Below are 25,686 nucleotides of genomic sequence, written 5' to 3'. Positions count from 1 at the left end.
GAGCGTCGCCAGGCTGCCGCGTCGAAAGAAGCAAGGCGAAACGTCGGTTGAAGAATGAATCGAATCATACAACACCGACATTTCTCAACTCGCTCCTGTCTTTGGCATTGTACATTCGTTGCTTGACCCTCTACTAATAGATGTTATAAAAGAACAAGCATCACCCTCGTGGCAGCGCCTGGATCTTGATATACAATATAATACTTCCCTTCAATCCGCTTAATACCGCCGTTTCTAAATACCAGCACAAGTTGGAACGCGACGATATTCCCTCCTTTTCAGAGCCATGCCTTTACTCTCAATGCCGTCGATACACTCTCTCATCTCGTGGCGAACAGTCGCAATAATATTCGCCGTCGTCAACCTCAAAGCCCTACCGCTAGCATGGCATTTCCGACTTTTGTACCGCATGCTTGCCAACTGGTACAGCGAGGCGCGGATCAAACGTACGGCCTCACTGGCAGTAGTCGGAACCTCTCCTACACATCGGCATCCTCTGTTTGAACCGGTTTCTATATTCTCGCATTCGCCGCTGCTCGAAACCGACTACAACCTGCACAAGAGCAACAGCACTTACTTCTCCGACCTGGACGAGAGCAGGACTGCCCTGATGACCAAGGTTCTGATCCCAGGCCTGAAGCAGGGCGCGAAAAACCTAGAAAGGGACGGACACAGGGGCAGATTGGCGGTCATCCTGGGCAGTGTGCACACCTCGTTTCACCGTGAGATTGCGCCCTATGAACGGTACGAGGTCCGCTCGCGCGTGCTGGGCTGGGACCGGAAATGGATCGTCGTGGCCAGCTGGTTCATTCGACCTGCCAAAAGGGGGAAAGAGGAGGTCTTGTTGGCGTCCGCTTTGAGCAAATACGTGGTCAAAAAGGGTCGGTTTACAGTTCCTCCTGAACGATGCTTCGCTACGGCCGGTTGGCTGCCTCCAAAGCCGGCGGATTCAGAGAAACCGCAAGCGGAAGCGGCTAAAGAAGCTGCGTCTGAACCGTCCGCGGATACCACTCCGGAAGGCCTCCAAGCATCGGTTCCTGAACCGGCGCTCGCCGCCACGACGGAATTGGTTGAAAAGCTGGAGACCACAACAGAGAAGGTGTCGCAAAGTGATGTTACAGAGTCCCGGGAACCGTCTACCGCCTCATTTAAAGAGGACGACTGGGATTGGCATCGCATTGAAAAGGAGCGTCTCCGCGGTCTGGCCGTGGCGGCGAACTGGTTGGCATTGGATCAGGAGCTTCTGGAGGAGTTCTCGCGCGGATAGAATCTGCTTCATATCGCGCAGCCCTCGTCGCACGTAGCACTGGCAGTTGGGCCGCTGTCCTCCCAGATGGTGGTTGTGGGGACTCACAATAGAAGCCTCTTGCGTATATAGATTAGATTGCAGTATTGGAACAGCAGGGCGTTCTGGCTACGAGGGATGAGGATTACAATACTTTGTATATACAATTATGGAGGGCATATTAATTTTATACTTTTCATGGAGTCTACCTACGTACAGAATCACAGCGAAAGATAACGATATAGAAGGCCCATTTTTGAGGAAGTCAGAAAAAGGGTTGAGCGCGATCCAAAACGATAGTTGACATTGCCTTCTTAGACTTTGGCTTCAATCTGACTTTCGCAATCATCCAGCACCATCCTGTCGAGGGCCAAAACAGACGGAAACGCTGCGTTTGAGTAAAGGAGAACGCCGAATACGCCGAATTTTCAGCGGCCTGTTACGTCGCTGAGCTAGACAGCCGCAAGGGGGGAACAATATGAATCGCCCTTCGACCGTGAAATGCATTGTGGGCGTGGGCGCGAGCAGTGGGACCACCTTGAATCCACATTGAGAAATGTACAAGAGATCGAAACTGTCAAATGGACACTAAAGCCCAAATCGATTGGCAACGCCGGGGAGGAAGGAGAAGTTGTCAGATATTCCGCGCAAGGACAACGGATGGCGACCCGACTGTAAAGGGAGGTCTCTGACAACGAGTTACTCCTCTGGTCGCTAGAGCCTTTATTTGTCTCCGGAATTCTCGGTCTGCTTCTTGCCGTTGCCGTTGTGTTTCTTGGGGTGCTCGCGCAGATACTCTTGGTGACGAGCCTCACGCTCCTTGATGCGCTCCTCCTCGGCGGCAACCATTTGCTTCCACATATCGTCGCTACCGCCGCCACCGCCTTGGCTGCTGACCTCACGCTCGACCTGCTTCTCGAGGATGCGCTTATGTTCAGGATCCGAAGGGTCGACATAGCGGACTGTCTCAAACCGACCCTGTGAGCTGCGCGAATCCGAGATCTCAAAGGCGGCCGTGACCACGAGCACACCCAGAGTCAGAAACTGGGCGTACACACGAGCCTGGACGATCTTCTGCTGACCAGTCAAGTACGGGTTGCGGTTGACGATGGCGAAGGCGGCAGCAATCGAGGCTAGCCATGAACCGGCCACGATCTTGTAGCGTTCTTTACGACCAAAATCCATGGCCCGCTCGGTGAAGGTCTTGTTCCGTCGCTCAGCTTCGGCTCTTTCCGTCTCCAACTGGCGGTATTCCCTCTGGTAAGGGTTCGTCTCGGCCTCGAATGAGCGGGAGAAGTGGTCGGCCGTGATAATGCCGGCAAACGTGCCGCTGCTGGTGACCAGAAATGCCTTCATTGGCAGCGTCAGGTTGCGGATCAAATGGTAGCGGCGCTGAGCGGCCATCACGCCCACAAAGCCAACGGCGAGGCCGGTGACACCACCGAGGATCCCTCCTTTCAGGGTCGCCCGGTAGTGGGCTGCTTCTTCTTCCTTGGTGAGGATCTTCATGGTGAAAGCGTATGGATGGCGGTATGGGAGGTTGTGTGGTAAGGCTGCGCTATGGCGTGATTATGTGACGTCTGCGAGGATCGGGGAACAGCTCCAAGCTTCAGAGAGCAAACAGATAGATGGCCGAAAGTCAGAACGTCGAAGTCGTGAGAGGCGAGTATGGATTTATTATTGTATGTCGACGTAAAGAATTATGGCGTGCGGCGAGAGGCGAAAAGGACGTCTTCGTATTATTGCTCGTTTGGCCTCGAAAGCAGCAGCAGAAGCAATTTATGGGACACTGCGGGGAGCTGCCAGCCTTCGGCCTTTTAGTCAGTGATTGTTGAATGGCCAGGAGAGGCTCCGTCCGTCAGACAACTCTATGTCGCTGTGGAGAGTTATGTCTGCGCTGACGATATGTCTGGCTCACTGTATATGAGCAGTAGTAGATGAAAGACAAAGTCAACGCTGATATTATTGAAGAATAAATGGTAGAGCTACAACAACTATGTATATGGTCTTGTCAGGGTCGAATGTCGGCGTTCATCACCATGACATCAGACAACATCAACTTTTTACTGGCAGCATTTCCTCGGGCCTCGCCGACCGTGTTCATGTCATGCGCGAAAAAAACATCCTTTTGCCTGCGAGAAATGATGTGCTGTTGCTAATGTTACATATTGCATAACACTGCCGCTTGAACGAATAATCCCTTGCTCAGTTGGCTCTGCCCCGAAATAATAATCACGCATTGGCAAGCCGAGAAATAAGGGCGAAGACCCCGTACCAAAGTGCAAGCGATCCACTGCAGCACCACTCACAACCAATTCAATTGCCCACACCGTGACTGGCAGAGCCTTGCGAGCTTCACTCGCCGCGGGAGTCGGAAGTCGGTGCAGGCAAAACGATCTCTCTTCAGCCTCATGCCGGACGTGCCGCTGCCACCTGATACTTACATTATTGTACTAGGACTGCAGTGGACGGGAATAACCGGGCAGGAACCACCGGGAAATCCTTCTGCCGCAATTATCCACAGCCTCGTACTAGTAATAATAATTCTTACTCTCAAAAGTCTCGGCCTCTATTGCTTCCTTCAGTTAGTGTGACCGAGCTCTGCAATCACGCCACCCAATAATACTGCAGGCATATTCAAGTTGTCCCCGAGGAAAGGGACTGCGGCCTACAGTTGGTTGCGACAAGTCCATCACTCTGATGGCCTGATATCACAGCATTATTACTGCTCTTCACCCAATTCTGTTCTCTGGCTGCAAACGTCTTTTGGACTTCCAACCATCAAGCGTTCAAATCCGTTGATGCTACGCGTCTAGGGCTGTCGCACGTCGGACAAGGGATTTGACTGCCACGTAGACGAGAGGATCCATTTTCCGGACGAGCCTCTCAGCCTTGCGACTCGACATTAACCAATACCAATATGGGCCATCGTATCCCTCCAGACGAGTCAAACTCTCCTCTTCTCGCGCATGGTGACCATCATAAATGCAGGTTAGGATCAACGGGCGTTTGGGCTCGGTAAGAACCAGCATGATGACAAGGAGCAGTTGGAAGAACTATTCCGCGGTCGCCCTGTATTCAAATCGAATCTGTTTCAATCATTCACATTGTGCTCACGGATGCTAACCATCCAGGAAGTAAAAGCCGCCTCGTTTGTACAGGAGGTTGCCGCCAAGGTATCAGTATTGTCGACCCCCCAACGCTCCAACCGCGCAACTCAACCCTCCAGCTCTTGGTGTCCCAGGCCCTCCTGGCGCAAGTACTCATCCACGTCCTCCAGGTCCTCATCATGGACCTGGAGAACCACCGTCTCGGTTGCCCAAAGGTAGACGGTGTACACTCTCTTGCGGCCGACCACCTCGGCCCCGCGCACCAACGCCTCCAACTTGGTGACGTGGTGGTTGGCGACCCCCTTCTTGAGGTAAATGACCGTGTCGCCAGGCTTGAACCGCACTTGGATCAGGCAGTAGGAGAGTGAAACCATTTTTTCTTCCCCGTACCCGTCTCTGGGAATCAACTTGTACAGGAGCCACGCACCGTCATCAGGCGCGGGCTGGCCATTTTCGGAAAACCAGCGCAGTCGTCGCTCAATGATGAAGACGTTGGGCGTGTCCATCTGATGGGGGTTGTAGGTATTGCCGACCGAGTTCGGGTTCTCAAAGGAAAGCATAGACATATGCATATGAGCAGGGTTAATGGTGTCCGAGCAGATGGTGCTATTGCCATGACTGTCGAGTAGGAAGACCTCTTGGCCGATCTGGAATTTCTGGACAAGTCGCGGATTGGGTATTTGTGGGAGGAGTGGCTCAATGTCGGGTACCGGGACTGCTTGGACGATCATTGGGCTCGACATTGCTGACTCTCCAGCTCCGGCCTGGTTGGCTGCTGTTCCTTCATCATTCTCACCCATGACCATTTCTATGTCTGCCATCTTAACGACCACTCGACGTCTCACTGCCTTGACTGGAGTTGGTAGTGGATTGGGAATGATACTGGTATCCTGCTCAGCCTGTCGTGGCGTTGCCAGTCTCGTGGGGAATGAATTGCTTCTGTTCCGGATTGGGAGGATGCTGGCTGGCGTCGCGGACGGTGATATGAGATTCAAGGACGTCTTCTTGTGTTTCTCTGGTGTTGACGGTAAGTGATCTCTAGAAGTCTCGCGTCGAATAGGTTGTGTCGATCTTGGTGTTTTGGTAGGACTGGACAGCCAGCTGTTGTCGATCTGAGCAGCACGAAGCGTCGGCGGACCTGAAGGCGACAACAATGCTGGAGACTCTCGCGATCGGTTCCTTAGAGGAGGAGGCGTCTTCAAAACATACGGCAACACTGTTGTTGTTATGCCATGATTGACTGTTGAAAACTGACTTGGTTCTGGTTGCTGGGTGGTTCGTGTGCGAGGGTGAAGTGGAAGAGAGAGAGGTGCGCGCAGGTTGGGATGAGGTGACTGCGGACGCTGCGCATGCGCATGCGCAGGCCGGTTCGTGTCTGCCATTGTGTGCGCACCCTCACGCTCTGTGAAGGCTATGCGCATATGCATATACACCAGGAGGGCGACAGCGGTGTATCAAGATGTCACGTGCGAGGCTGAGACCGATGTGAGGTTGGGCAAGACGGAGCATTGTAAGTCTGTTCAATGGCAATGACTTTAGGACGGTTGGAGCTATTGGAGTGTGCAGACAGGACATCCAAGGACCACAGCGTTCGCTCTGTTTCTGAGTAGAAAGAAGAGATTCGAAGAGGAAGAAGACAAAGCCCCCGGAATTCCTGTGCCGTGAGACACACCAGGGATATTTAGAAAAGTGTGCAATGCTGAAGGTTTACCAAGCACAGGGTCTCAAAGAATTTGACTTGCACAAAAGGACTCAAAAGAAACGACTGGGATAAGTTAGATGCCTTGCCATCATTGACGGCTTCAAGAGAGTGTTAGATTCTCATCATTGCGTGTAAAGCCCTACTAATACATTGCATTGTGGACCAACCCACGCGGAGAGGGTCGCATCGCCTTGTCCGAAGAACTTGTGCAGACCTTACTGTGGAATAACACTGGCGGCATAGCATGACTTTCCTACCCCCTACCGCCGAACGATAGTCGAGACCTCTGGCACAATAGTGTAGCTGGTAGCCCCAGGCAATAACCTCGCCCTATTGCTCTGTTTCTGGCCAGGTGCAAGGTTGTTCTTGATCTTGGGCACGGCAGTAGGCTGGCTGAGGTCTTCTCTCTTCTTGGTCGGGTCATATGCTGCTCTCGCCCAGTTCTTCTTGGTGTAGTCGTCGCTTCGTTGCAAGATAGGTCTGGACCATTCCTCCATGAGCTTCGTGGCTTGTCGTTTGATTGCCGGTTCGGCTCTTTTGGATCTCCGATAGAACAGAATGACTTTGCCGATGCCAGAAGAAATCAGGGTCTCCTTGTTCATGGGCAGCTTTGCCAAAGCCGCAAACAGCTCACGTTGGATGTTGTATGCAGGAAGACTGCCGTCAGTCAGGGGTTCCAAAAAGAATCGCACCGCCTCCAGCAGATTCGTTTCCGGATCGAGGATAGACTGGACGATATTGTTGCGATTGAGCAAGCTCACAACCTCGGGAAGCATTTTGAGTTTCTGTGATGCCGGAAGCCCTTGTCGCACCAATTCGCCGTCCGTTTCGGCTGCCGCAATCATACGGTTCCGCAAATCCTCAATTTCCTGGTCGGCAGCTTGTTCCAAGTCCTGGAATATGTTAGAAAGCGAAATTTCTTTCCCACATTACATGGCTCAAGAAAGAGAGACTTACAATTTCACCCTTACGGACACGCTTCCCCTGCGTTCTCTTGACGGCTGCATCCATTGCTCTGTCCAGTGCTCGTCTGCGACGTTCCTCTGGTGTCAAATCCTCTTCGTTGATCTCCACTCGAGCCGGTTTCTTTCTCTCGCCGTCGCCATCCTTTGCTTTGCGGACTCGTTTGCCTTCAATCTCCTCGCCGCCGGAGAACCCTTCATCGCTGTCTTGCCTCCGTCTGTTCTTTCGCGCTCTCTCCCGGGTCTTCTCCTTCTTCTTCTTCGGGGCAGCTTCTTCACCATCAGTCCGCTTGCGCTTCTTCACGTGGATGGATCTGTTCAGCGTGTCGAAATCGGGCGCGACCTGCACATTCGTGGGGTCAAAGTCGGCAAACTGCGCCTCGTCGACTTCGGAGAGCAGGGATTCATCATCCGAGTCATCGGCATTATTGGCTTGTTCTTGTGCAGGTTTCGATGGGTCGTTGAACTCGTCGTTGAGATCGTCCAGTTGGTCTTCGTTTTCAGATGGCCGGTCTAGTCCTTCAGCATCGGCTGGCGGTTGTTCCTCGCCGTAGTCACTCATGGTGGAATTTGTTTCGCTATCAACCGTTGTCGGACTTGTTTTCGATAGTCCAAAAAAGGCGACAAAGGTCAGTTGGCCAGTCGTTCGTGCAGCTCTAGAGTCCGGAGGTGAAAACAGATGGCGAAGATGTCAAGATCCAACTGAAGTTGGTTACCTAACCTACTATCCTGCAGTCGGAGACGAGAGAGGTTGATTGATGCCAAGTGGAAATCTATGACTCGTGTAATCACGTGATTGGGGGTTGCCACGACTCGTGAAACTTCACTTTGACTTCAAATTGAAGCCCGAAGTACTAGCACGATCGTGAGGTTTTCGGCCGAACTTTCAGCTCACAATCCTGCAATGCAGCAGTCGCCACTAACTCCACGACGCCATTGAGCTTCATATATCCCGAGCTTCTCTGTTTGGGATTCACTTCAGTGTTGATCCGGAGCAGAAGCCGGCGTGGAACCAGTTATCTGGGATGCAAAGGTCAAGCTCTAATATCCACCTTTCCTCACTATCAATCCTGGGTCATTAATATATTATCCAAAATCGCTGCTCCCCGGTCACAGGACGAAGACAAATATGTCAACATTGTATTGAAGAAACGGGCTGGGACAACGTCACTCTATAATGCAGAACCTTCCCTGTTGAACAGCTTTGCGCTGTAGCAGATGTTACATGATTCACCTGTGGATGTGCCATTTTTAAGCCAGCAATTGGCGCTTAAGGTGCTGTTGCTCTCGGCCAGATTGTTCCTCCAGGTAACCCCCTTGCAAACCGGAATGTTCCCGTTTCCCTGATCTGGATCCCATTGATCCATGAAATGCCAGGTATTTGCACAGGCGTAGATGCAATCCTCCAAGCTGTACGCGAACAAGCCGACAAAATCCGCCACCACCAGAGAAGAGTGGGTTTCGTCTGGGTAGCTGTTGCCAATATCCAGGCCACAGAACAAGGTGAAGGATGTGTTGAAGGGGCCATCGATGGTCTCGTCGTTCTGGGTGCAACTGGGATTTTGCAAGTTGTCCACGTAATATGGCTCGAGAGCGGCGTAGTTCTGTACGGAGGAAGGTTCAGGGAGGACAGATGCGGACGTAGCTGATGCCGTCGTCCCGCTGCCACCTGCTGCTGCTGTGATCGTCGTGGTATATGCGTTGGAGGAGCCACTGCAAACCCGTCAGAGATGGCGGCTTGTCCCATGAATTTGCGAGCATACTAACCTGTGGTAGTCCGGACATACACTTGACACACTGCCAGCTATGCCTCCGCCAACTGCGCCTCCAACCACGACAGCCGTGATTACGGCGATGATGGCGCCGAATGCCACTGGTGATAGCCCCCATGGGTTCTGCCTGCGTGCCGGCGGCGCCAGGCCTTCCACATAAATTTCCTTGGCACTGTCATCTCGTGCCGGCTCATGGTGTTGCGATTGCTGTGATGTTTGTGCTTTTTGGGAATACCCTGGGCTAGGCTGCTGGTATTGAGGCGAAGCGCCCGGTATGAGCCCCGACGAGGCATCAGGAGATCTCTGGTCTTCCGACACCACGGGATACTTGTCGGACCACCCAGAGGAAGAGGCTGCTGGAATCGGACCTACTCTTGGTGCGGACGCGGAATGCGAGTGCGAGTGCGACTGTGACTGCGAGTGGGAGCGGGAGCTGGAATAGGACATCTTGAAGATGCAGGTGTGCGGACTGCGTCACGCCGCCGCAAAATCACACGATAGAGGCCGATGTAACGAAGGACAAATGGGTTGCAGCTTTCCACGTACATCAGAGCACAACTTGGGTGGGAAAGCTGGGCTGCCACCCGGGGGTAATTTACTTACACCATGGAGAGAGAGCCGCTCCTCTGCTGGCTATCGGCGCCTCGGGGAGGACTCTAGCCGTAGAGTCAGAGGATTGTCTGGAGACCATAGCTACTGTGCGATCATTGAAAGTGACCGGCGTTTGACCCGGGCCCATGCTGCGACTTCATCCAACACGCGAGCTCCCAGTCGTTTTTCCGCCCCCTACCGTTAGACTGTCCGCGGTGTCCGCGGTGAGTTTGGCTCAGCCTGTTTGGGTCATGGCTCGTCGGATAGTGTAGTATCACCGCCTCTTTCGCAGGCCGCCCTATGTGATGGACAACAGGGGAAGTTAGCCTTGCTGGACGTCTGGGGTGATGGGGCTGGGACAAGAAATTGGACTATGATTGGTGCATTTGGACAACGCCTTCCAACCGAATGCGAGGGTTGTAGTAGTAGGTGCCTGGTAGGGCTCGCACCCTCTGTACCCTAAAGTACAGTATGCGCCATAAGTGGCTCGTCACCCCTGTTGACCGCTCGACACAAGGCTGGCACTTCCTGGGTGTCGAGGACTCAGTCAGTACTAACTTGAACAGCATTGCGGACACGGGAGACTTGGCCGGTCGCGACTCCGTTATGGGTTCTCATTCCTTAGTTTGGGTTCAAGACCAATTATAATCCACGCTCAGCCTTTGCAGGGCTCATTGGGAGCCAAAACAATGATGATGATCCTGAGAGATGAAACAAGGGTTATCACAGCTACTAGTAGTAGGCAACCACCGTGAAACATAGAATATACTACTAGTTTTGAAGCCATTTATTCGGAAGAACTATGAAGCCTGTACTGGAGATAAGCAAATGTCATGGCATCCTGCAATCCCCAGCCTTGTCCTCTCTACAACGGAGTCGGTTCCGTAGCTGTTTCCTAGACAGTTACTGTACCTGCTAAATAGACTATACAGTACAGGGACAGCGTTGAGCTTTAATAGCCGCATCGACCTCTTGCAGTTAAATGCCCTGGTGTCAGTGCAATTTTGCTTCCCAAACCGATCGACTTGCTGCAGCGTACAGCCCCTTGAAACGACAAGAACCTCTGGCTCTAGGTCACATATCTGAAGCTCCTCCTTGCCGCCTGTCTCTCATCTTCAGGAATACCCTCAATCGCAAACGACGCTTCACTACTCATTGCTTCCTCCACATTGCTGTCAGCATCCAGTTTTTTATTGGCACGCTGAAGGATAACGCGCATTGTGAAGGCGAGTGAAATCGCTCCCAGTGCCGTTGCCGAATTCACGGACATGGCGATTACATAACGAGGGGCGGTTCGACTTGGGTACATGAACGACGTGAGAATCTGCCAGATATTGATCAGTTTCGTGGATGTCTTTTTTGGTTCTGTGCCACCGTGGATAGTGCTTACCTGTGCGAGAGTACCTGTAGCATTGATGAAGGCCAAAGCGCAGGCACGCTTGATCCGCGGCCGGATCATGGTCTTTTGAGCCCAAGCAAGCACGACTGCATTGGCCCCGTGACCGCCAGCGACCATAAGAATCATGGCCACATATCTTGCCCAAGTGCTGAGAGTTGCAGCGCAAATGCTAAACCCAATGATGGCCGCCGCAAGCGGCCATGCCACATGAAAAGATGAGTTGCGGGTGCGGTCAGCCGACCAGTTGTTGTAGATAGCCACCAATATTGCCACCAGATACGGCGGTGCGGTGAGGAGCAAAGTGTCCATCCGGCGGAAGCCCAGAGTCTGCACGACAGACGGAAAGAAGTTGTGTAGTGACGATGCCACCGACAACAGCATGTACATAGCCGCGAAGCCATATACCCTGAGATCCTTCCTCGCTGTATTAACTCCATGCTTCCAATCCGTGGCCTCCTCGTCGACTTGACCGGCGTCGAGAATGAGTATCCATTCTGCGACTGCGCGCTCTTCGCAGGACAACCACCGGGTATTGGAAGGGAAGTCAGGCAGAGAAAAGAATGCTAGAATGGAGATGAGGATTGTTGAACCGCCTCCGATGATGAACATCCATCTCCATGCCTCAAACCCTCCAGCTCCTTCAAGAGCATCTGTAATTCCAGCCGCGATGAGCCCTGAGACTGCATTGCCCAGTAAAGGAGCTGATAGCAGCATCGCGCTTCGGACGCCCAGTTCAGACCGGGTATACCAGGATGAAACCAAGAACAAAGCACCCACTGTGAACGGAGCTTCCACAAAACCGAGCAGGAACCGTACCAGATGGAGGCTCCAAGCACTGTGCACCAGACCAGAGCATGCGGAAATGACACCCCAGATTGCCATACACGATGGAAGATATATAGAAGGCCGTAGCTTGGTCAAAATAAGATTTGACGGCACCTGCATCAAGACATAGCCAACATAAAGAATGCCAACGGCGGTCCCGTACTGTGTTGAATTCATATGCAGTGATTTTTGGATACCAACAACTCTGGCAGCGGCTATGATACACTGTACAAGATCACTACGCGTCAGCCATGCTCTCGTTTGACCTGAATTGGATGGACTCGTACCCGATCAAAATAGTTGAACATCAACATAAGCCATGCCATGCCCAGCAGGCGTATATCAACTTTTCGTCTGACCCGCTTCCCTGCCAGACGGAGATCTGCCTTGCTCATCTGTTGCGCAGAGACGAGTCGTGGATATAGCTGTGAGTGCGCAGGATGTGATAGCAGTTCAACATCTTGAGCACTTACTGCTCCCTCCTTCACCTGGGTTACAGTCGCGGCCTGAGGCTTGAGAGACATTGCGTGCGGTATGCAGAAGGGCATCAACGATGCGGATTAGGTGTGAAGAGAAATCACCAGCGGGAGAAGATCCGTGGGCTTCGACGTGCTCCTCCATAGGACCGGGAGAATGCTCTTCTCTTTGTAACGCCTCCATCCTGGAAGATCTTGGAGCTGAACACTGTGCGCAGGCTGTATCAACCACTCCAGTACTTACATGTTTACCATAATTTGTATGACGCGCAACTCCAAGTCCGGATTCTTATCTGGGGCCGTAGCCTCCGAAAGGGAAGACTGTCGATCATTGGATGTCCCGAACATTTCTTGCCGTACTTGCTTTGCCCTTGTCCTAATATAGGACTTGTTTTCAAACCTACCATGAAGGAAACATTCAAAGCCGTGCTCACAGCCAGAGATCCGGGAACGTGGGCTGTATGAAGCCCTTTTAGGGCGAAGGATGTAGAGCACAGCTCACTGAAGCATGATGCTCTCAATCAATGCACAATGTTGTACTAGTAACAGGATATGGAGGACGGACATCCACATACTACCAGCTACTAGTACTAGGTGACGCGCATTTTGTATGACGGGGTGGATTGTCACTCGCTGTTGCACTCCAACGTGTATGCTTCACCGAAATCGCCTGCGGAGAAAGTTCGCCCACAGGATCTTGCGTCCCGGTCAATTGAGAGCAACACTTTGAACATCGGACGAAGACATCAATTGTGCTCGGCTCTTCTCGACTTGGTCCCATTTTGATCTTATACACATCAATCCTGAATCGCCTCCGTCCCGACGAGCGACACTTCATCTGCAAAAAGACATAGACCTTTCCCACCCTGAAACCTTCCTCAAACCCACAATCACAATGTTTGGTGGCCGTAAGTTGCGTCGCAAGTCCTTTGGCAAACGTTCTTTGACTCTGATGTGCTCTTAATAGCGCAAGAACATCTGTCGGAGAAGGAGATCCAGGAAGGAGAAAAGAAAGCGCTGGTTGAGGTCCAGATCTTTACAGCCGCATGCATTGCGTTATGGTTCTGTACGTGCCAATCGGTCCATTTCACCTACGACGTCTCCCGCTCGCTGCCTTATACGATACAGACTCGCACCTACCGGTTTGGGAGGAATGAAGTGCTAACGATGTCTGCCGTTTAGCCCCCCATGTCGTTGAGTGGGCACGGAAAATCTTCTGAAGATACTACACCCCAACCAAAAAAGTATCTCCCGTGGTGTTATGGCAACCCTATGAATAATCTGGGCGGCCACAGCTGCAAACTACAAAATAACAATGCGCCCCGTTGCACAAAGGGGGGAAAATGATGTGGAAAAATGCGGATTCTTCTTGTGATATCCTGTACACTACTATGGGCACAGCAGGCTGCTAACGCAGATTCAGCAGCTGCGAGTCTTGCTTTACTGCGGTGTGATTAAAACTTTTCTCACAATTCTCAATTCATCATTGGACAATGTCACAATCACTCGGTGCTATGCAAGACCTGCATCCTTCGTCATTGCTTTGAACTCCATCCAAAAACAGCGCTTCCGGATAGTAGGCCCAGTAGCTCACCTACGTCGTGGCGCGTCGTTGTCTCTGTCTCTGTTTATCTTTTCCCAGTCGGCAAACTCCTGTTGTACAAGGTCCAATTCCTTCTGCAAGTGTCGCAATTGTATGTCGTATGCCTCTAGTGTCTGCTCCAGTGGTTAGCATAAGGCTCAGTTGGAGCCTGTCACAGGATTACACACCTTTTTGGCAGCTTTGATCGTTTCTTCATCAAGCGTGGAGTCTTCCTCATTCGCCGAAGGTGCAATTCTGTCCATCTCCATCTTCAACCTTTTGGTTCGCTCTCGAATGCCCAACATGCGGGCCCAGATCTCCTGCTCTCTGGCCTCCAGGCTCGGGTCAAAGACATCTCGTTGCAACTTTTCCAACCTAGACTTCAACTCTTCTTCCGCGTTGTCCATGACATAACCTCTGTTTCGCAGGATTTGGACCTTCACAGCCAATGCAAGAGTTCGCTGAGCTGTTGCAGCCTGTCTGCGTTTGCATTCTTCGAGCCGGGTAGCGACGTTTTGGCGGTGTTTATCGAGCTGAATGTCGAGGGAGGTGTTGATTTCTTGGAGCATCAAGTTGCATCTCTGAATAGCCTCCATTTGTATTTGAGCCTTCCTACCCAATTGGAAGAAGCCTTGCACGAGCAGAGGTACCCAGTCTGGACCCGGTCGTTTCGATAGAGCTTCCTCCCATTTGTCTTCGTCCTCACCCGGGCCAGGTCTGTATTTCAAGGCCTCGGTCTCACTCTCAACGTGTTTATAGAGGTAAGTTCGCAAGGGTGATGACAAGTTCTGAGGATCCCATTTGTTTTTCACGATGTTCATTTGCGCGGGGATCGACCTGAATACGTTCAGGCCCCGCCCTTCCTCCCACAGTTGAGACGTAGGTTGTCCCTGTGCTTGGGATGAACCGAAACGCAGTGTCTGGTCAAGGGGTCTCTGTTGAGGCTGCTGTTGTTGCTGCTGCTGCTGTGACTGCGATAAGCCGAGAGTGCCTTGCTGTTGTTGCGTTGAAGTCCCGAACAAACCCCCTGTCTGCTGAGGCTGCGCAGAACCAAAAAGTCCCCCTGTTTGTTGTTGAGGTTGCGCTGTACCAAATATTCCTCCGCTCTGTTGCGCCTGTGTGGAAGTACCAAATAGACCTCCGGTTTGTGCAGGCTGCGACGCGGGAGCACCGAAGCTGAATTTGGGAACATTGGTTTGCTGCTGCTGCTGTTGTTGTTGCTGGCCTTGCTGCTGCGACTGCCCAAATAAAGACGACTGGCTCGTCGGCTGATTTGCTGAGGCTGTGTTGAAGGAAAACAAGCCGGTGCTTGCAGGTTGCGACTGATTCGCGGTCGTAGACCCGAAGAGACTCATGGTGAGATGGGTAATATGCCGAGGGTGTCGCTTGGATCGAAGAACAGGGTGAGTGCAGGTATGAAGGCACTGCACAGGTTGTGCAGCACCTCAGCTCAGAGTATGAGCGTGATCTCGTAGGTCCCGGTTCAACAATGCATCTAGCAGAATAACGGCTGTCGTGGTAATTTCACTACCTGATTAAGTTGTAGAGGCTAGAATATACCACGTCGAAGAATATTGTTTCTGCCAACTAGGTACTCCAGAGGCCCGACGCGCAGACGCGCAGAGCTACTACGGTGGAGCGGTGGCCGGATCTTCGTAACTCCAGGTCTACAGCCTTGGTACGAGCAAAGGCACCTCAGCTAGGTAGTAATTCACAAGACGGCGAACTTGAAAATGGATCAGTACACTGCATTTAAAGAAGACTTCTGAAGCAGAAACAGGCCAACGATAGTTCGATTGCAGTATCAGCAAAGCAGATCTACGTTGTACAGCGCAGCCACCTTTCAACTTTTGAAAGTGGCCTCCATTGAGCGGGATTTCAGCGTGATCCTGCCATACTTCGACCTACCTGTCTCCTTTGTTCCGGTTGAACAGGGCTGGTCCAACTCCTTGCTGCCATTTCCATCTCTATTGTCAATCGTCGCCTCAGCTTCAACGACTTCTCGGGTAAAGGGTTAAACTGCTGAACAATTCTTCATTGCTCAAGCAGCTACATGCGATAGATGTGCGCAGGGGATCCAGGCGCAGCATTGTCAGGATGAAACAAATGAAGCCCAGCAAGAACCACAAAATCTGCATCATCATTTTTGCCGGCAAAATCGCAGGCGGGCAGAGGGTGGAAGACTTGAACGTGACGTTCATAGAGCATGTTGTCCCCAGTATCTAGAAGGTACGGCGGTTATGACACTTCTTCTCTTGCTGGGATATCATGCGCTGCTTGTTAGCACCGTTGAGCACTCGTAGGCTTGTGCGCACGTTTTGCTGCTTGGATAGCGTCCTGGAGGGGGATGTTTTGTATAGTATAATGACCAGCCACCCTTTTGTATGACACTGTGACCGTATCCGATACTAGTATGAGAAGATACCCGCTCGGGGCTGTTCTCGCCATCTCTCAAGTGATCAGACCATTACGCATAGTATCGTCAAGTTTGTCTGAGGAGAGTGTAGGATGCCACCTTAGTTTCGGATGACAGGAACCTGTCGACTTGTTGCTAGAGGCGGTGAGAGGACTGTAGAAGGCCGGCTGCAGTTTTTGCGACACATAGAAATGTTCTACGAACAGAAGAGCGGTTTCCGGTTCGAGACTGGTTAGCGCGGCACAGTGGCCAAACCTATTCAAAGGGGTCCGAGTTTTGGCGGCGTAGCCTGCCACCTACGCTGCGAGACTGGAATAAGCTGCTGGCAGATCTGCTCAGATGAAACAGTGTACATGCTCATCATCGAGAAACCTCAGCGCACCAACGGCCTGCAATCAAATCCCAACGCGACTGAAGTGAAACTTGCAAATTGCATTTGAGCCGGTCTTGTATCCCCACCGTCGCCTGGCCTTTGGGTGTCAGGGTCGCAGCCTTCTTGCCAAACGACCAATGAAACCGACCGGATTATAATGCGGCTCGAGCTTCGCGCAGGAAGCTCCGGCATATCATGCAGGGTCAATGGCTTCCGACTTCGGCAGGGCGATTTTAGTTGCCGAGCGGGTGGTTCTCCCACATGCCAGTGGTTTTGCCCGGAATAATAAAATAACAAAACATGGACAGTATGTGAAGTCACGATTTCCCAGATGTAGAATAATAAACGTGTGTGAGCTGGGTGCTCATCAACCCGAGTAAAGTTTTTGGCAACTCGTCTTGTCCGATATCGAGTGTCTGTCTGCCACGGCTGGTACTAGCTTTAGTGTGCGCAGAGGGTCAAGATCCAGGTGATTTAGGATACTCTATGTGACCGTTTGTCTGGGACCGATTTCATGCGCCGCGCTATGCACAGGTCTTGTTTGGCGAGATTACACTTTCCGTGGGGTGCAGCTCATTATTATTGGACCTCGGTGTTCACTTCGAGCCATCGTGGAATCAAGAGAGGTGTATTTCATGTTGGGTCATGAAAACTTTTCGTCCCGACACGAGAATGCTATCGGGCAGCGCCGGAAGGGATGGATATAACAGAGTGTAGTATCGATGGCCAGCTTTTGTTATTATTGGAGCGTCTCGCGATAAAGGCCGACATACGGTGACTGCGGACTTCGCTCCAGGCGACGCTGGCGGAGAACAATGGTAGCAAGGAGCTTATGTCAAGCACCAACAAATAACCACCACCAACTCCAGGCTGATCAAACTGTGTAAGCGAAGAGCATCTGAGCGTCTAGACTCTGGTCGCGGTGGAGTATAGTGATGACACACAGTTTCTTCGCCTGCAGGGCCACGGGAAGACCTGCAACGTGGTACAGTATCGTTCTGCTGTCGCCTCTGGAGGCAGACAGCTACAGTAGTAGTAAATGCAAGCTTTTGGTAGGGTAAGGGGTAGTTGAGTAGCGGTTGTGGAGAGAGTTGCGAGCCAGATGAACTCCGCCGGTAGCGGCGAGTTGACTTCTCTGCGGCGATTGTAAATGGTAATCGATCACCAAAGGAAGCCTTGCTATTGGCCACAAACGTCCTTATCAGCACATGCACAAGGATGGAGATGGAGCCGATAGATGCGGGCTTAGAGGCAATCCACAGGCACCAAAAAAATAATAATGGAGCTTCGTATGCACAATGAACGCTCTGCCAACAGGGATCTTGCAGGCATCCCCCACCTTGACACTGCATCTGTGAACATGCCAGTGGTGCGAAGGAAACGGTAGTAGTACTACAAACCACACTGCGTTGTGCACTGCAATGAGGCCGAGTTCTTTGCCGCGGCCGGTATGGCGGCATGCTAGAGTACTAGTAGGCAGCACTCATCTGAGATCACAACGTCTGTCCTGCTTGCCGGTCGTCTGAAGTGGTGACAGGCTGCGGACTCGAACTCCAGTCCCCGGTCGAGTCTGACGAGGATTCACCATCATCGACTGCCAGATGCCGCCTGAATAATCGTCGTAGTGTAATAGTCGTAGTGGTCCATTCTTTCACTGCTGGACGCTAGCCATTGAGCGGCGACCAAAAAGTCCTCGCCAACACTCGAGCCTTCACCCCACACGGCTTGCGACCCAATTTCTTCTTTTTCTACCCTTCTGCCCACACCCTCCCTCCATCCTTCTGTTTACCACTCAGCTCCCATCCAGTCTGTCCTTGCTCTTCGTCAGGCTCGTAGAAACAACGTGTCGGAGCTCAGTCCATAGAGCAGCATCTTCGCTGCTAGTTTGTCCAAGCAATCCCTCCTTGGTCGTCGTCCGCCTCCCGTTCACCCTAGACGACGTCTTGCTGCCCAGATCTCAGCGCCACCTATCTTCCATTCGAACGACCGAAAAGCTGTCGCCCGTCGACCATAGGATGGGCCCGGTAGTGGAGGAAGCATACAATCAAGAGATCGATACATCCGAGGTGCAGGAAGAGTACACTCCATATCAGCCCAACAAGGGCTATGGATGGGGTGAGGCTTTGCCCGAAAAGCAGGGCCTGTACGACCCTAGCCTTGAGAAAGATGCATGCGGTGTAGGCTTTGCAGCGTAAGGGATCATTCTGTGCTAGAAGGAAGGGTTGATGCTGACAGTAACTTAGCCATATTAAGGGCAAAGCAAGCCACAAAATCGTGAGCGATGGTGAGTTTCCTGGCTCCTGCAATGCTAGCGAAGATCAGGCTGAGCCTAACAACTTACAGCTCGAAACCTGCTCTGTAACATGACCCATCGTGGCGCGGTCGGTTCCGATGCACGCGATGGCGATGGTGCTGGTGTCATGACATCCATCCCACACAAATTCTTCGTCAAGAACTTTGCCCGCGAGGTCGGCGTCGAGTTGCCACCTCTAGGTCAATATGCTGCCGGGAACCTTTTCTTCAAGCCAGACACTGAGATGCTGAAACATGCCACCCTCAGCTTCGAAGAGACTGCGGAGTCACTGGGTCTGCGCACGCTTGGCTGGCGCGAGGTCCCAAGAGACTCTACTCTGCTTGGTCCTGCGGCGTTGTCACGCGAGCCGATTATTCTGCAACCGTTCGTTGTTCTTGCTTCCGCATATGGGACTGGTAATAAGCCCGAGACAACCGACCCGGAAAAGTTTGATTTCATCAGTTTCGAACGGAAGCTCTACATCCTCAGAAAGACCGTCTCTCACGATCCCCGATGGAAACCGTGGTTCTATGTCTGCTCCCTTAGCAATCGAAACATTGTCTATAAGGGACAGCTCGCACCGGTGCAGGTGTATCAATACTATCACGACCTGGTGTCCGTCGATTATGAAGGCCATTTTGCTCTTGTTCACTCCCGATTCTCCACCAACACATTTCCCTCATGGGACCGATCGCAGCCGCTACGATGGCTTGCTCATAACGGTGAGATCAACACGCTTCGGGGCAACAAGAACTGGATGAGAGCGCGAGAGGGAGTGCTCAGTTCCGAACTTTTTGGCGAAGACTTGGAGAAACTCTTTCCCATTGTTGAGGACGGCGGTTCTGATTCGGCAGCCTTCGATAATGTCATGGAGTTACTCGTGATGAACCGCGTATTGTCGATGCCAGAAGCCGTCATGATGATGGTTCCAGAGGCGTGGCAAGGCAATACCGCCATGGACCCGGCAAAGGCCGCCTTCTATGAATATGCTGCTTGTTTGATGGAACCTTGGGACGGTCCAGCTCTGTTCACATTTTCGGATGGTCGCTACTGCGGAGCAAATTTGGATCGAAATGGTCTCAGGCCCTGCAGATATTATGTGACTGATGATGACAGAATCGTCTGTGCCTCAGAGGTTGGTACTATTGCCATTGAACCCGAGAGGGTTGTCATCAAGGGCCGTCTGCAGCCGGGCAAAATGCTGCTTGTTGATACCGAGGCTGGTCGCATCATCGATGATGCTGAGTTGAAAGCTACAGTGGCCAACAGGCAACCTTTCCAACAGTGGCTTGACAAGAACCTCATGAAGATGCCTAGCATCTATGAGTCCCTTGCCAAGGAACTCGATTTGGGCTTCAAGCTTTCAGCCGAGAGTGTGCAGGAAGACCCTCGACTTCGCGCCTTCGGTTATTCATACGAACAGGTCAGTTTGCTCCTGGGCCCTATGGCCGCCGACTCGAAGGAAGCGCTCGGTTCCATGGGCAATGATGCGCCATTGGCAGTTCTTGCTCAGCAGCCACGACTGCTCTATGAGTACTTCAGGCAACTGTTTGCACAGGTGACGAACCCTCCCATCGATCCAATCCGGGAAGCCATCGTCATGTCTTTGGAATGCTATGTCGGCCCCCAGGGTAACCTTCTTGAGATGGATGAAAGCCAGTGTGGACGACTTTTGCTTCCTTCTCCCATCCTTGAGATCGAGACTTTCAATGCCCTTAAGAACATGAGCCAATACAACAAGGGTTGGACCGTTCGGACCATCGATATCACTTTCGAGAAGTCTGACGGTATCGATGGGTACATGCAGGCCCTTGATGACATCTGTGATGCGGCGACGACTGCCATTGAGGAAGGTGACAAGATTATCATTCTTTCTGATCGAGCCACTTCTGAGAACAGGGTCCCTGTATCTGCTCTGCTCGCTACTGGCTTGGTCCATCACCATCTTGTTCGGAACAAATGGAGATCCAGGGTTGCCCTCATTGTCGAGACCGCCGAGGCTAGAGAAGTGCACCATATGTGTGTTCTTGTCGGCTACGGTGCGGATGGTATTAACCCGTATCTGGCCATGGAATGTATTCTGAAGATGAATCGGCAAGGCCTCATCAGAAAGAAGCTTAGCGATGAGCAACTCATTGCCAATTACAAAGCATCCTGCGACGGAGGCATTCTGAAGGTCATGAGCAAAATGGGTATCTCCACCTTGCAGTCCTACAAGGGGGCTCAGATTTTCGAGGCCCTTGGAATCGATGACTCTGTCGTTGACCGATGTTTCGCTGGCACAGCCACTCGTGTCCGTGGTATGACTTTCGAGCTCATTGCTGAGGACGCTTTCGCGTTTCACGAGAGAGGGTTCCCTACCCGACACGTTCGCGACATCCCTGGACTGCCCGAGACCGGCGAATATCATTGGCGTGATGGTGGTGAAGCCCACATCAACGACCCTGTTAGTATTGCCAACATCCAAGACGCCGTGCGGACAAAGAACGACAAGTCGTACGAAGCCTACTCTATCTCGGAGTATGAGCAGATCAAGAACTGCACCTTGAGAGGCATGCTTGATTTCGACTTTGAGCAACGTCAGCCTGTACCCATTGACCAAGTGGAACCATGGACAGAGATTGTCCGACGGTTCGTTACCGGTGCTATGTCGTACGGTTCGATTTCAATGGAATCACACTCTACTCTAGCCGTGGCCATGAACCGTCTCGGCGGCAAATCGAACACTGGCGAAGGTGGCGAAGACCCCGAGCGGAGCGTGAAGATGGAAAATGGTGATTCGATGCGTTCTGCTATCAAGCAAATTGCCTCTGGCCGTTTTGGCGTCACGGCCAATTATCTTGCTGATGCCGATGAACTCCAGATCAAAATGGCCCAGGGTGCGAAGCCTGGCGAAGGCGGTGAACTCCCTGGTCATAAGGTTTCCGAGCCAATCGCCCGTACTCGACACTCTACCCCTGGTGTCGGTCTGATCTCACCCCCACCACACCACGATATCTACTCCATCGAAGATTTGAAGCAACTAATCTATGACCTTAAATGCTCGAACCCCCGCGCCCGCGTTTCAGTGAAGCTTGTGTCTGAAGTGGGCGTGGGTATCGTGGCGGCCGGTGTTGCGAAGGCCAAAGCCGACCACATTCTCATTTCCGGTCATGACGGTGGCACTGGAGCTTCCAGATGGACCGGTATCAAGTATGCAGGTCTCCCTTGGGAGCTCGGTCTCGCTGAGACACATCAAACTCTCGTCCTTAACGACCTCCGTGGGCGTGTCATTGTGCAGACGGACGGACAGCTCCGCACTGGTCGTGACGTGGCCATTGCCTGTCTGCTTGGTGCCGAAGAATGGGGATTCGCCACGACCCCCCTTATCGCCATGGGTTGTATCATGATGAGGAAGGTAAGAAGTTCACTGAGGCAAACCTGGATCATTGATCGCATGCTTACTTTATCGTTCTAGTGTCACCTGAACACATGCCCCGTTGGCATTGCTACCCAAGACCCTGTTCTGAGACAGAAGTTCCAGGGCACTCCCGAGCACGTTATCAACTTCTTCTACTACATCGCCAATGAGCTCCGCGCAATCATGGCTCGCCTTGGAATACGAACAGTCAACGAGATGGTCGGTCGTGCTGAGCTCCTCAAAGTGCGCGAAGACCTTCGGACTCCGAAGACGGCAAATGTCGATCTGTCTCTCATCTTGACTCCTGCTCACTCCATCCGCCCCGGCGTGGCGACATACAATGTCCGCAAACAGGACCACAAGTTGCATACACGCCTGGACAACAAGCTCATCTCCGAATCAGAACTGGCATTGGAGAAGGGTCTGCCGTGTCGAATTGAGACCGACATTGTCAACACCGACAGGACCCTGGGCGCGACTTTGTCGTACCAGATCAGCAAGCGCTATGGCGAGGCTGGCTTGCCTCAAGATACTATTCATGCCAATATCAGAGGCTCTGCTGGTCAGTCATTTGGTGCATATCTTGCTCCGGGTGTGACTCTGGAACTTGAAGGCGACGCCAATGACTATGTCGGCAAAGGCCTTTCAGGTGGTCGTCTTATCATTTATCCTCCGCGGGGTGCAGTCTTCAAGGCAGAGGAAAACATTCTTCTCGGCAATGTCTGTCTTTATGGCGCCACCAGCGGCACCTGCTACTTCCGTGGTGTGGCGGCAGAGCGATTTGCCGTTCGAAACTCTGGCGCTAATGCAGTAGTTGAAGGAGTTGGCGACCATGGTTGCGAGTACATGACTGGTGGTCGTATTGTTATTCTCGGCTCGACAGGCCGTAACTTTGCTGCCGGTATGTCTGGTGGTATCGCCTATGTCCTAGACATGAACCAGGACTTCCATTCCAAGATTAACAGGGAGATGGTGGAAGTGTCTGGAGTCGAAGAACCGTCCGAGATTGCTTTCCTCCGTGGCATGATCGAGGATCATCACCATTACACTGGTTCTGAACTTGCAGCTCGGATCCTTCTTGAGTTCAACCGTGCCCTGCCTCGCTTCGTCAAGGTTTTGCCGACGGATTACAAGAGAGTACTGGCTGAACAGAAGAAAAAGGCGGAAGAAGCCAAGAAGGCCGAATACCCCCTGCCCCTGCTCCCTGGAAATCCCGTCCGCAACCTTCACCAGGAACAGCGGGAGATCTCTCATGACAAAGAGGCCAAACAAAAGAAGGCCGATATGCTGGACATTGAGGAAGGCATTAACGGAGATGCAGACAAGGCGAAGCAGAAGGCTGCTCTTGTCCTTGACAAGACTCGAGGGTTCATGAAATACTCTCGTCGAAGCGAGAAGTACCGGAGCGCCAAAACCCGAACCAAGGACTGGGCTGAGCTGTCCTCTCGTCTGAATGAAGACGAGTTGAAGTACCAGTCGGCACGATGCATGGATTGCGGCGTTCCGTTCTGTCAATCCGACACCGGTTGTCCAATCTCCAACATTATTCCCAAATGGAATGAGTTGGTCTTTTCTTCTGAGTGGAAAGACGCTCTCAACCGTCTCTTGATGACAAACAATTTCCCGGAATTCACGGGTCGTGTTTGCCCTGCCCCTTGCGAAGGTGCTTGTGTTCTTGGCATTAATGAAGATCCTGTCGGCATCAAGAGTATTGAGTGTGCAATCATCGATAAAGGCTTCGAGATGGGCTGGATGGTTCCTCAGCCCCCTCCAGAGCGAACTGGCAAGACTGTCGCCATCATTGGTTCAGGACCGGCTGGTCTCGCCGCTGCAGATCAACTCAACCGTGTTGGACACACAGTCACCGTGTACGAGAAATCGGATCGTGCCGGAGGCCTGCTCATGTATGGCATTCCAAACATGAAGTTGGACAAGCGCATTGTACAGCGCCGTGTCGACCTCATGGCTGCCGAAGGGGTCAAGTTCGAGACCGGTGTCATGGTCGGACCAGGGGAGAAAGTCAGCCTCCAATCCCTCCGTGAAAGCCATGATGCCGTTGTCATTTCCACCGGTGCTCAGGTTCCCCGTGACTTGAAGATCAAAAACAGAGAGGCCGAGGGCATCCACTTCGCAATGGAGTTTTTGCACGCGAACACCAAATCTCTGCTTGACTCTGAGCTTGCTGACGGTCAATACATCTCAGCCAAAGACAAGCATGTTATCGTCATCGGAGGCGGTGACACCGGAAATGATTGCATTGGTACCTCGCTTCGACATGGTGCCAAGTCCATCACCAACTTTGAGCTTCTTCCACAGCCGCCTCCAGAGCGCGCCCGTGACAACCCATGGCCACAATGGCCGCGAATCTACCGCGTTGACTATGGTCACACTGAAGTGAAGCAGCACTATGGCAAAGACCCTCGCGAGTACTGCGTTATGACCAAAGACTTTGTGGTTGAAGACGGCAGGGTGGTTGGCATCAACACGACCCGTGTGGAGTGGACCAAAGGAGCAACTGGTGCTTGGGAAATGAAGCCCAAAGAGGGTAGTGAGGAATACTTCCCCGCGGACCTGGTACTGCTCTCCATGGGTTTCTTGGGACCGGACGATCGACTGTTCGAGTCCGAAGTTGAACTCGACCCGCGCAAGAACATCAAGACCCCCAAGAACCAGTATAACACTAATCTGCCAGGGGTCTTCGCTGCTGGAGACTGCCGCCGTGGCCAGTCTCTCATTGTCTGGGGCATCAACGAAGGCCGCCAGTGCGCTCGACAAGTGGATTCCTTCCTGATGGGCGAAAGTTCAGTGCTTCCTGTCACCGGAGGTATTGTCCGCCGGGTTCAACACGATGCAGTCCCCAAGTCAAAGGAGTCCAAGGCTCACAAGCAAGGTGACATGGCTCACGCCGCGGAAGAATACAAACGCGCTACCGACCTCCAAGCCGCTGCATAATGGTGCTGCGTCTTCTGCCAAGCCTGCGACAATTCGAATGTTCAGGACGGATGCCATTCAAAAAGTACACGATTGTTTCATTCACCTGGGTCAGTTGTATTGCTGGGCAATATCATGAACGCAGATCTTTTTATGGTCAACATCACGGACAGGTGTCGGATGTACGATTGAGCAGGGATTGGAACCAGAATTTCATGTGACGCTGGGTCATGATCTTGATTTTTACGGTCGTTTACGACCAGAGCAGGGAGTTCTCCATCATCGGCATTCACGAGGTTGCAGTCGTCGCGTTATGCCGTTTGTCATGGACAATTGGGAGGCTATTGAGATTCGAGTTGTGATTTGGATTGTGATGTTTCTTTCTGTCTTTTTGCTGGAGACCCGAGGATTGGAATCAGTCTGCCAAATGCGGAATGTATCAACATGACCAGCGGGACCGAGATATCTAGATAGCATGAATTTGAATTGGTATAAAAGAGATCTTCCAATATGTCTTCCACCTTGGCTGTTATATCTACCTAAGGTATGTAGGGAATGGTTCGTATCTC

The 25,686-nt window shown here is 52.2% G+C and overlaps 9 protein-coding genes across 9 annotated transcripts; 3 read left to right on the top strand and 6 right to left on the bottom strand.

Annotated features, from left to right (window-relative positions):
- The first annotated feature begins 17 nt into the window (after positions 1–17).
- On the top strand, positions 18–1,784 carry HMPREF1120_03167 (uncharacterized protein). Its single transcript, XM_009157222.1, has one exon. The coding sequence runs from the start codon at positions 287–289 to the stop codon at positions 1,265–1,267; it is 981 nt and encodes a 326-aa protein (XP_009155470.1). The 5' UTR covers positions 18–286; the 3' UTR covers positions 1,268–1,784.
- Positions 103–3,712, bottom strand: HMPREF1120_03166 (uncharacterized protein). Its single transcript, XM_009157221.1, has one exon. The coding sequence runs from the start codon at positions 2,792–2,794 to the stop codon at positions 2,009–2,011; it is 786 nt and encodes a 261-aa protein (XP_009155469.1). The 5' UTR covers positions 2,795–3,712; the 3' UTR covers positions 103–2,008.
- A 661-nt stretch (positions 3,713–4,373) lies between these two features.
- Positions 4,374–6,052, bottom strand: HMPREF1120_03165 (uncharacterized protein). The gene has a single exon (XM_009157220.1). The coding sequence runs from the start codon at positions 5,820–5,822 to the stop codon at positions 4,503–4,505; it is 1,320 nt and encodes a 439-aa protein (XP_009155468.1). The 5' UTR covers positions 5,823–6,052; the 3' UTR covers positions 4,374–4,502.
- Positions 6,053–6,073: 21 nt separating this feature from the next.
- Positions 6,074–7,767, bottom strand: HMPREF1120_03164 (uncharacterized protein). The gene is made up of 2 exons (XM_009157219.1): positions 7,055–7,767; positions 6,074–6,990 (listed from the first exon to the last, which is right to left on the bottom strand). The coding sequence occupies exons 1-2, from the start codon at positions 7,619–7,621 to the stop codon at positions 6,358–6,360; spliced, it is 1,200 nt and encodes a 399-aa protein (XP_009155467.1). The 5' UTR covers positions 7,622–7,767; the 3' UTR covers positions 6,074–6,357.
- A 184-nt stretch (positions 7,768–7,951) lies between these two features.
- On the top strand, positions 7,952–9,661 carry HMPREF1120_03163 (uncharacterized protein). The gene has a single exon (XM_009157218.1). It carries the CDS (start codon positions 9,286–9,288, stop codon positions 9,625–9,627), a length of 342 nt encoding a protein of 113 aa, XP_009155466.1. The 5' UTR covers positions 7,952–9,285; the 3' UTR covers positions 9,628–9,661.
- HMPREF1120_03162 (uncharacterized protein) lies at positions 7,998–10,184 on the bottom strand. The gene is made up of 3 exons (XM_009157217.1): positions 9,435–10,184; positions 8,827–9,365; positions 7,998–8,772 (listed from the first exon to the last, which is right to left on the bottom strand). Exons 2-3 carry the CDS (start codon positions 9,276–9,278, stop codon positions 8,232–8,234), a joined length of 993 nt encoding a protein of 330 aa, XP_009155465.1. The 5' UTR covers positions 9,279–9,365; positions 9,435–10,184; the 3' UTR covers positions 7,998–8,231.
- A 7-nt stretch (positions 10,185–10,191) lies between these two features.
- On the bottom strand, positions 10,192–12,685 carry HMPREF1120_03161 (retrograde regulation protein 2). Its single transcript, XM_009157216.1, has 3 exons — positions 11,934–12,685; positions 10,813–11,871; positions 10,192–10,746 (listed from the first exon to the last, which is right to left on the bottom strand). The coding sequence occupies exons 1-3, from the start codon at positions 12,192–12,194 to the stop codon at positions 10,492–10,494; spliced, it is 1,575 nt and encodes a 524-aa protein (XP_009155464.1). The 5' UTR covers positions 12,195–12,685; the 3' UTR covers positions 10,192–10,491.
- Positions 12,686–13,466: 781 nt separating this feature from the next.
- On the bottom strand, positions 13,467–15,292 carry HMPREF1120_03160 (uncharacterized protein). The gene is made up of 2 exons (XM_009157215.1): positions 13,893–15,292; positions 13,467–13,838 (listed from the first exon to the last, which is right to left on the bottom strand). The coding sequence occupies exons 1-2, from the start codon at positions 15,057–15,059 to the stop codon at positions 13,713–13,715; spliced, it is 1,293 nt and encodes a 430-aa protein (XP_009155463.1). The 5' UTR covers positions 15,060–15,292; the 3' UTR covers positions 13,467–13,712.
- A 2,841-nt stretch (positions 15,293–18,133) lies between these two features.
- HMPREF1120_03159 (glutamate synthase [NADPH]) lies at positions 18,134–25,618 on the top strand. Its single transcript, XM_009157214.1, has 4 exons — positions 18,134–18,684; positions 18,737–18,777; positions 18,837–22,183; positions 22,244–25,618. The coding sequence occupies exons 1-4, from the start codon at positions 18,509–18,511 to the stop codon at positions 25,136–25,138; spliced, it is 6,459 nt and encodes a 2,152-aa protein (XP_009155462.1). The 5' UTR covers positions 18,134–18,508; the 3' UTR covers positions 25,139–25,618.
- Positions 25,619–25,686: the final 68 nt, after the last annotated feature.

The sequence above is a fragment of the Exophiala dermatitidis genome (genome assembly GCF_000230625.1).
Source record: "Exophiala dermatitidis NIH/UT8656 unplaced genomic scaffold supercont1.3, whole genome shotgun sequence".
Lineage (NCBI taxonomy): Eukaryota > Fungi > Ascomycota > Eurotiomycetes > Chaetothyriales > Herpotrichiellaceae > Exophiala > Exophiala dermatitidis.
This window is presented reverse-complemented; position numbering and strand designations above follow the sequence as displayed.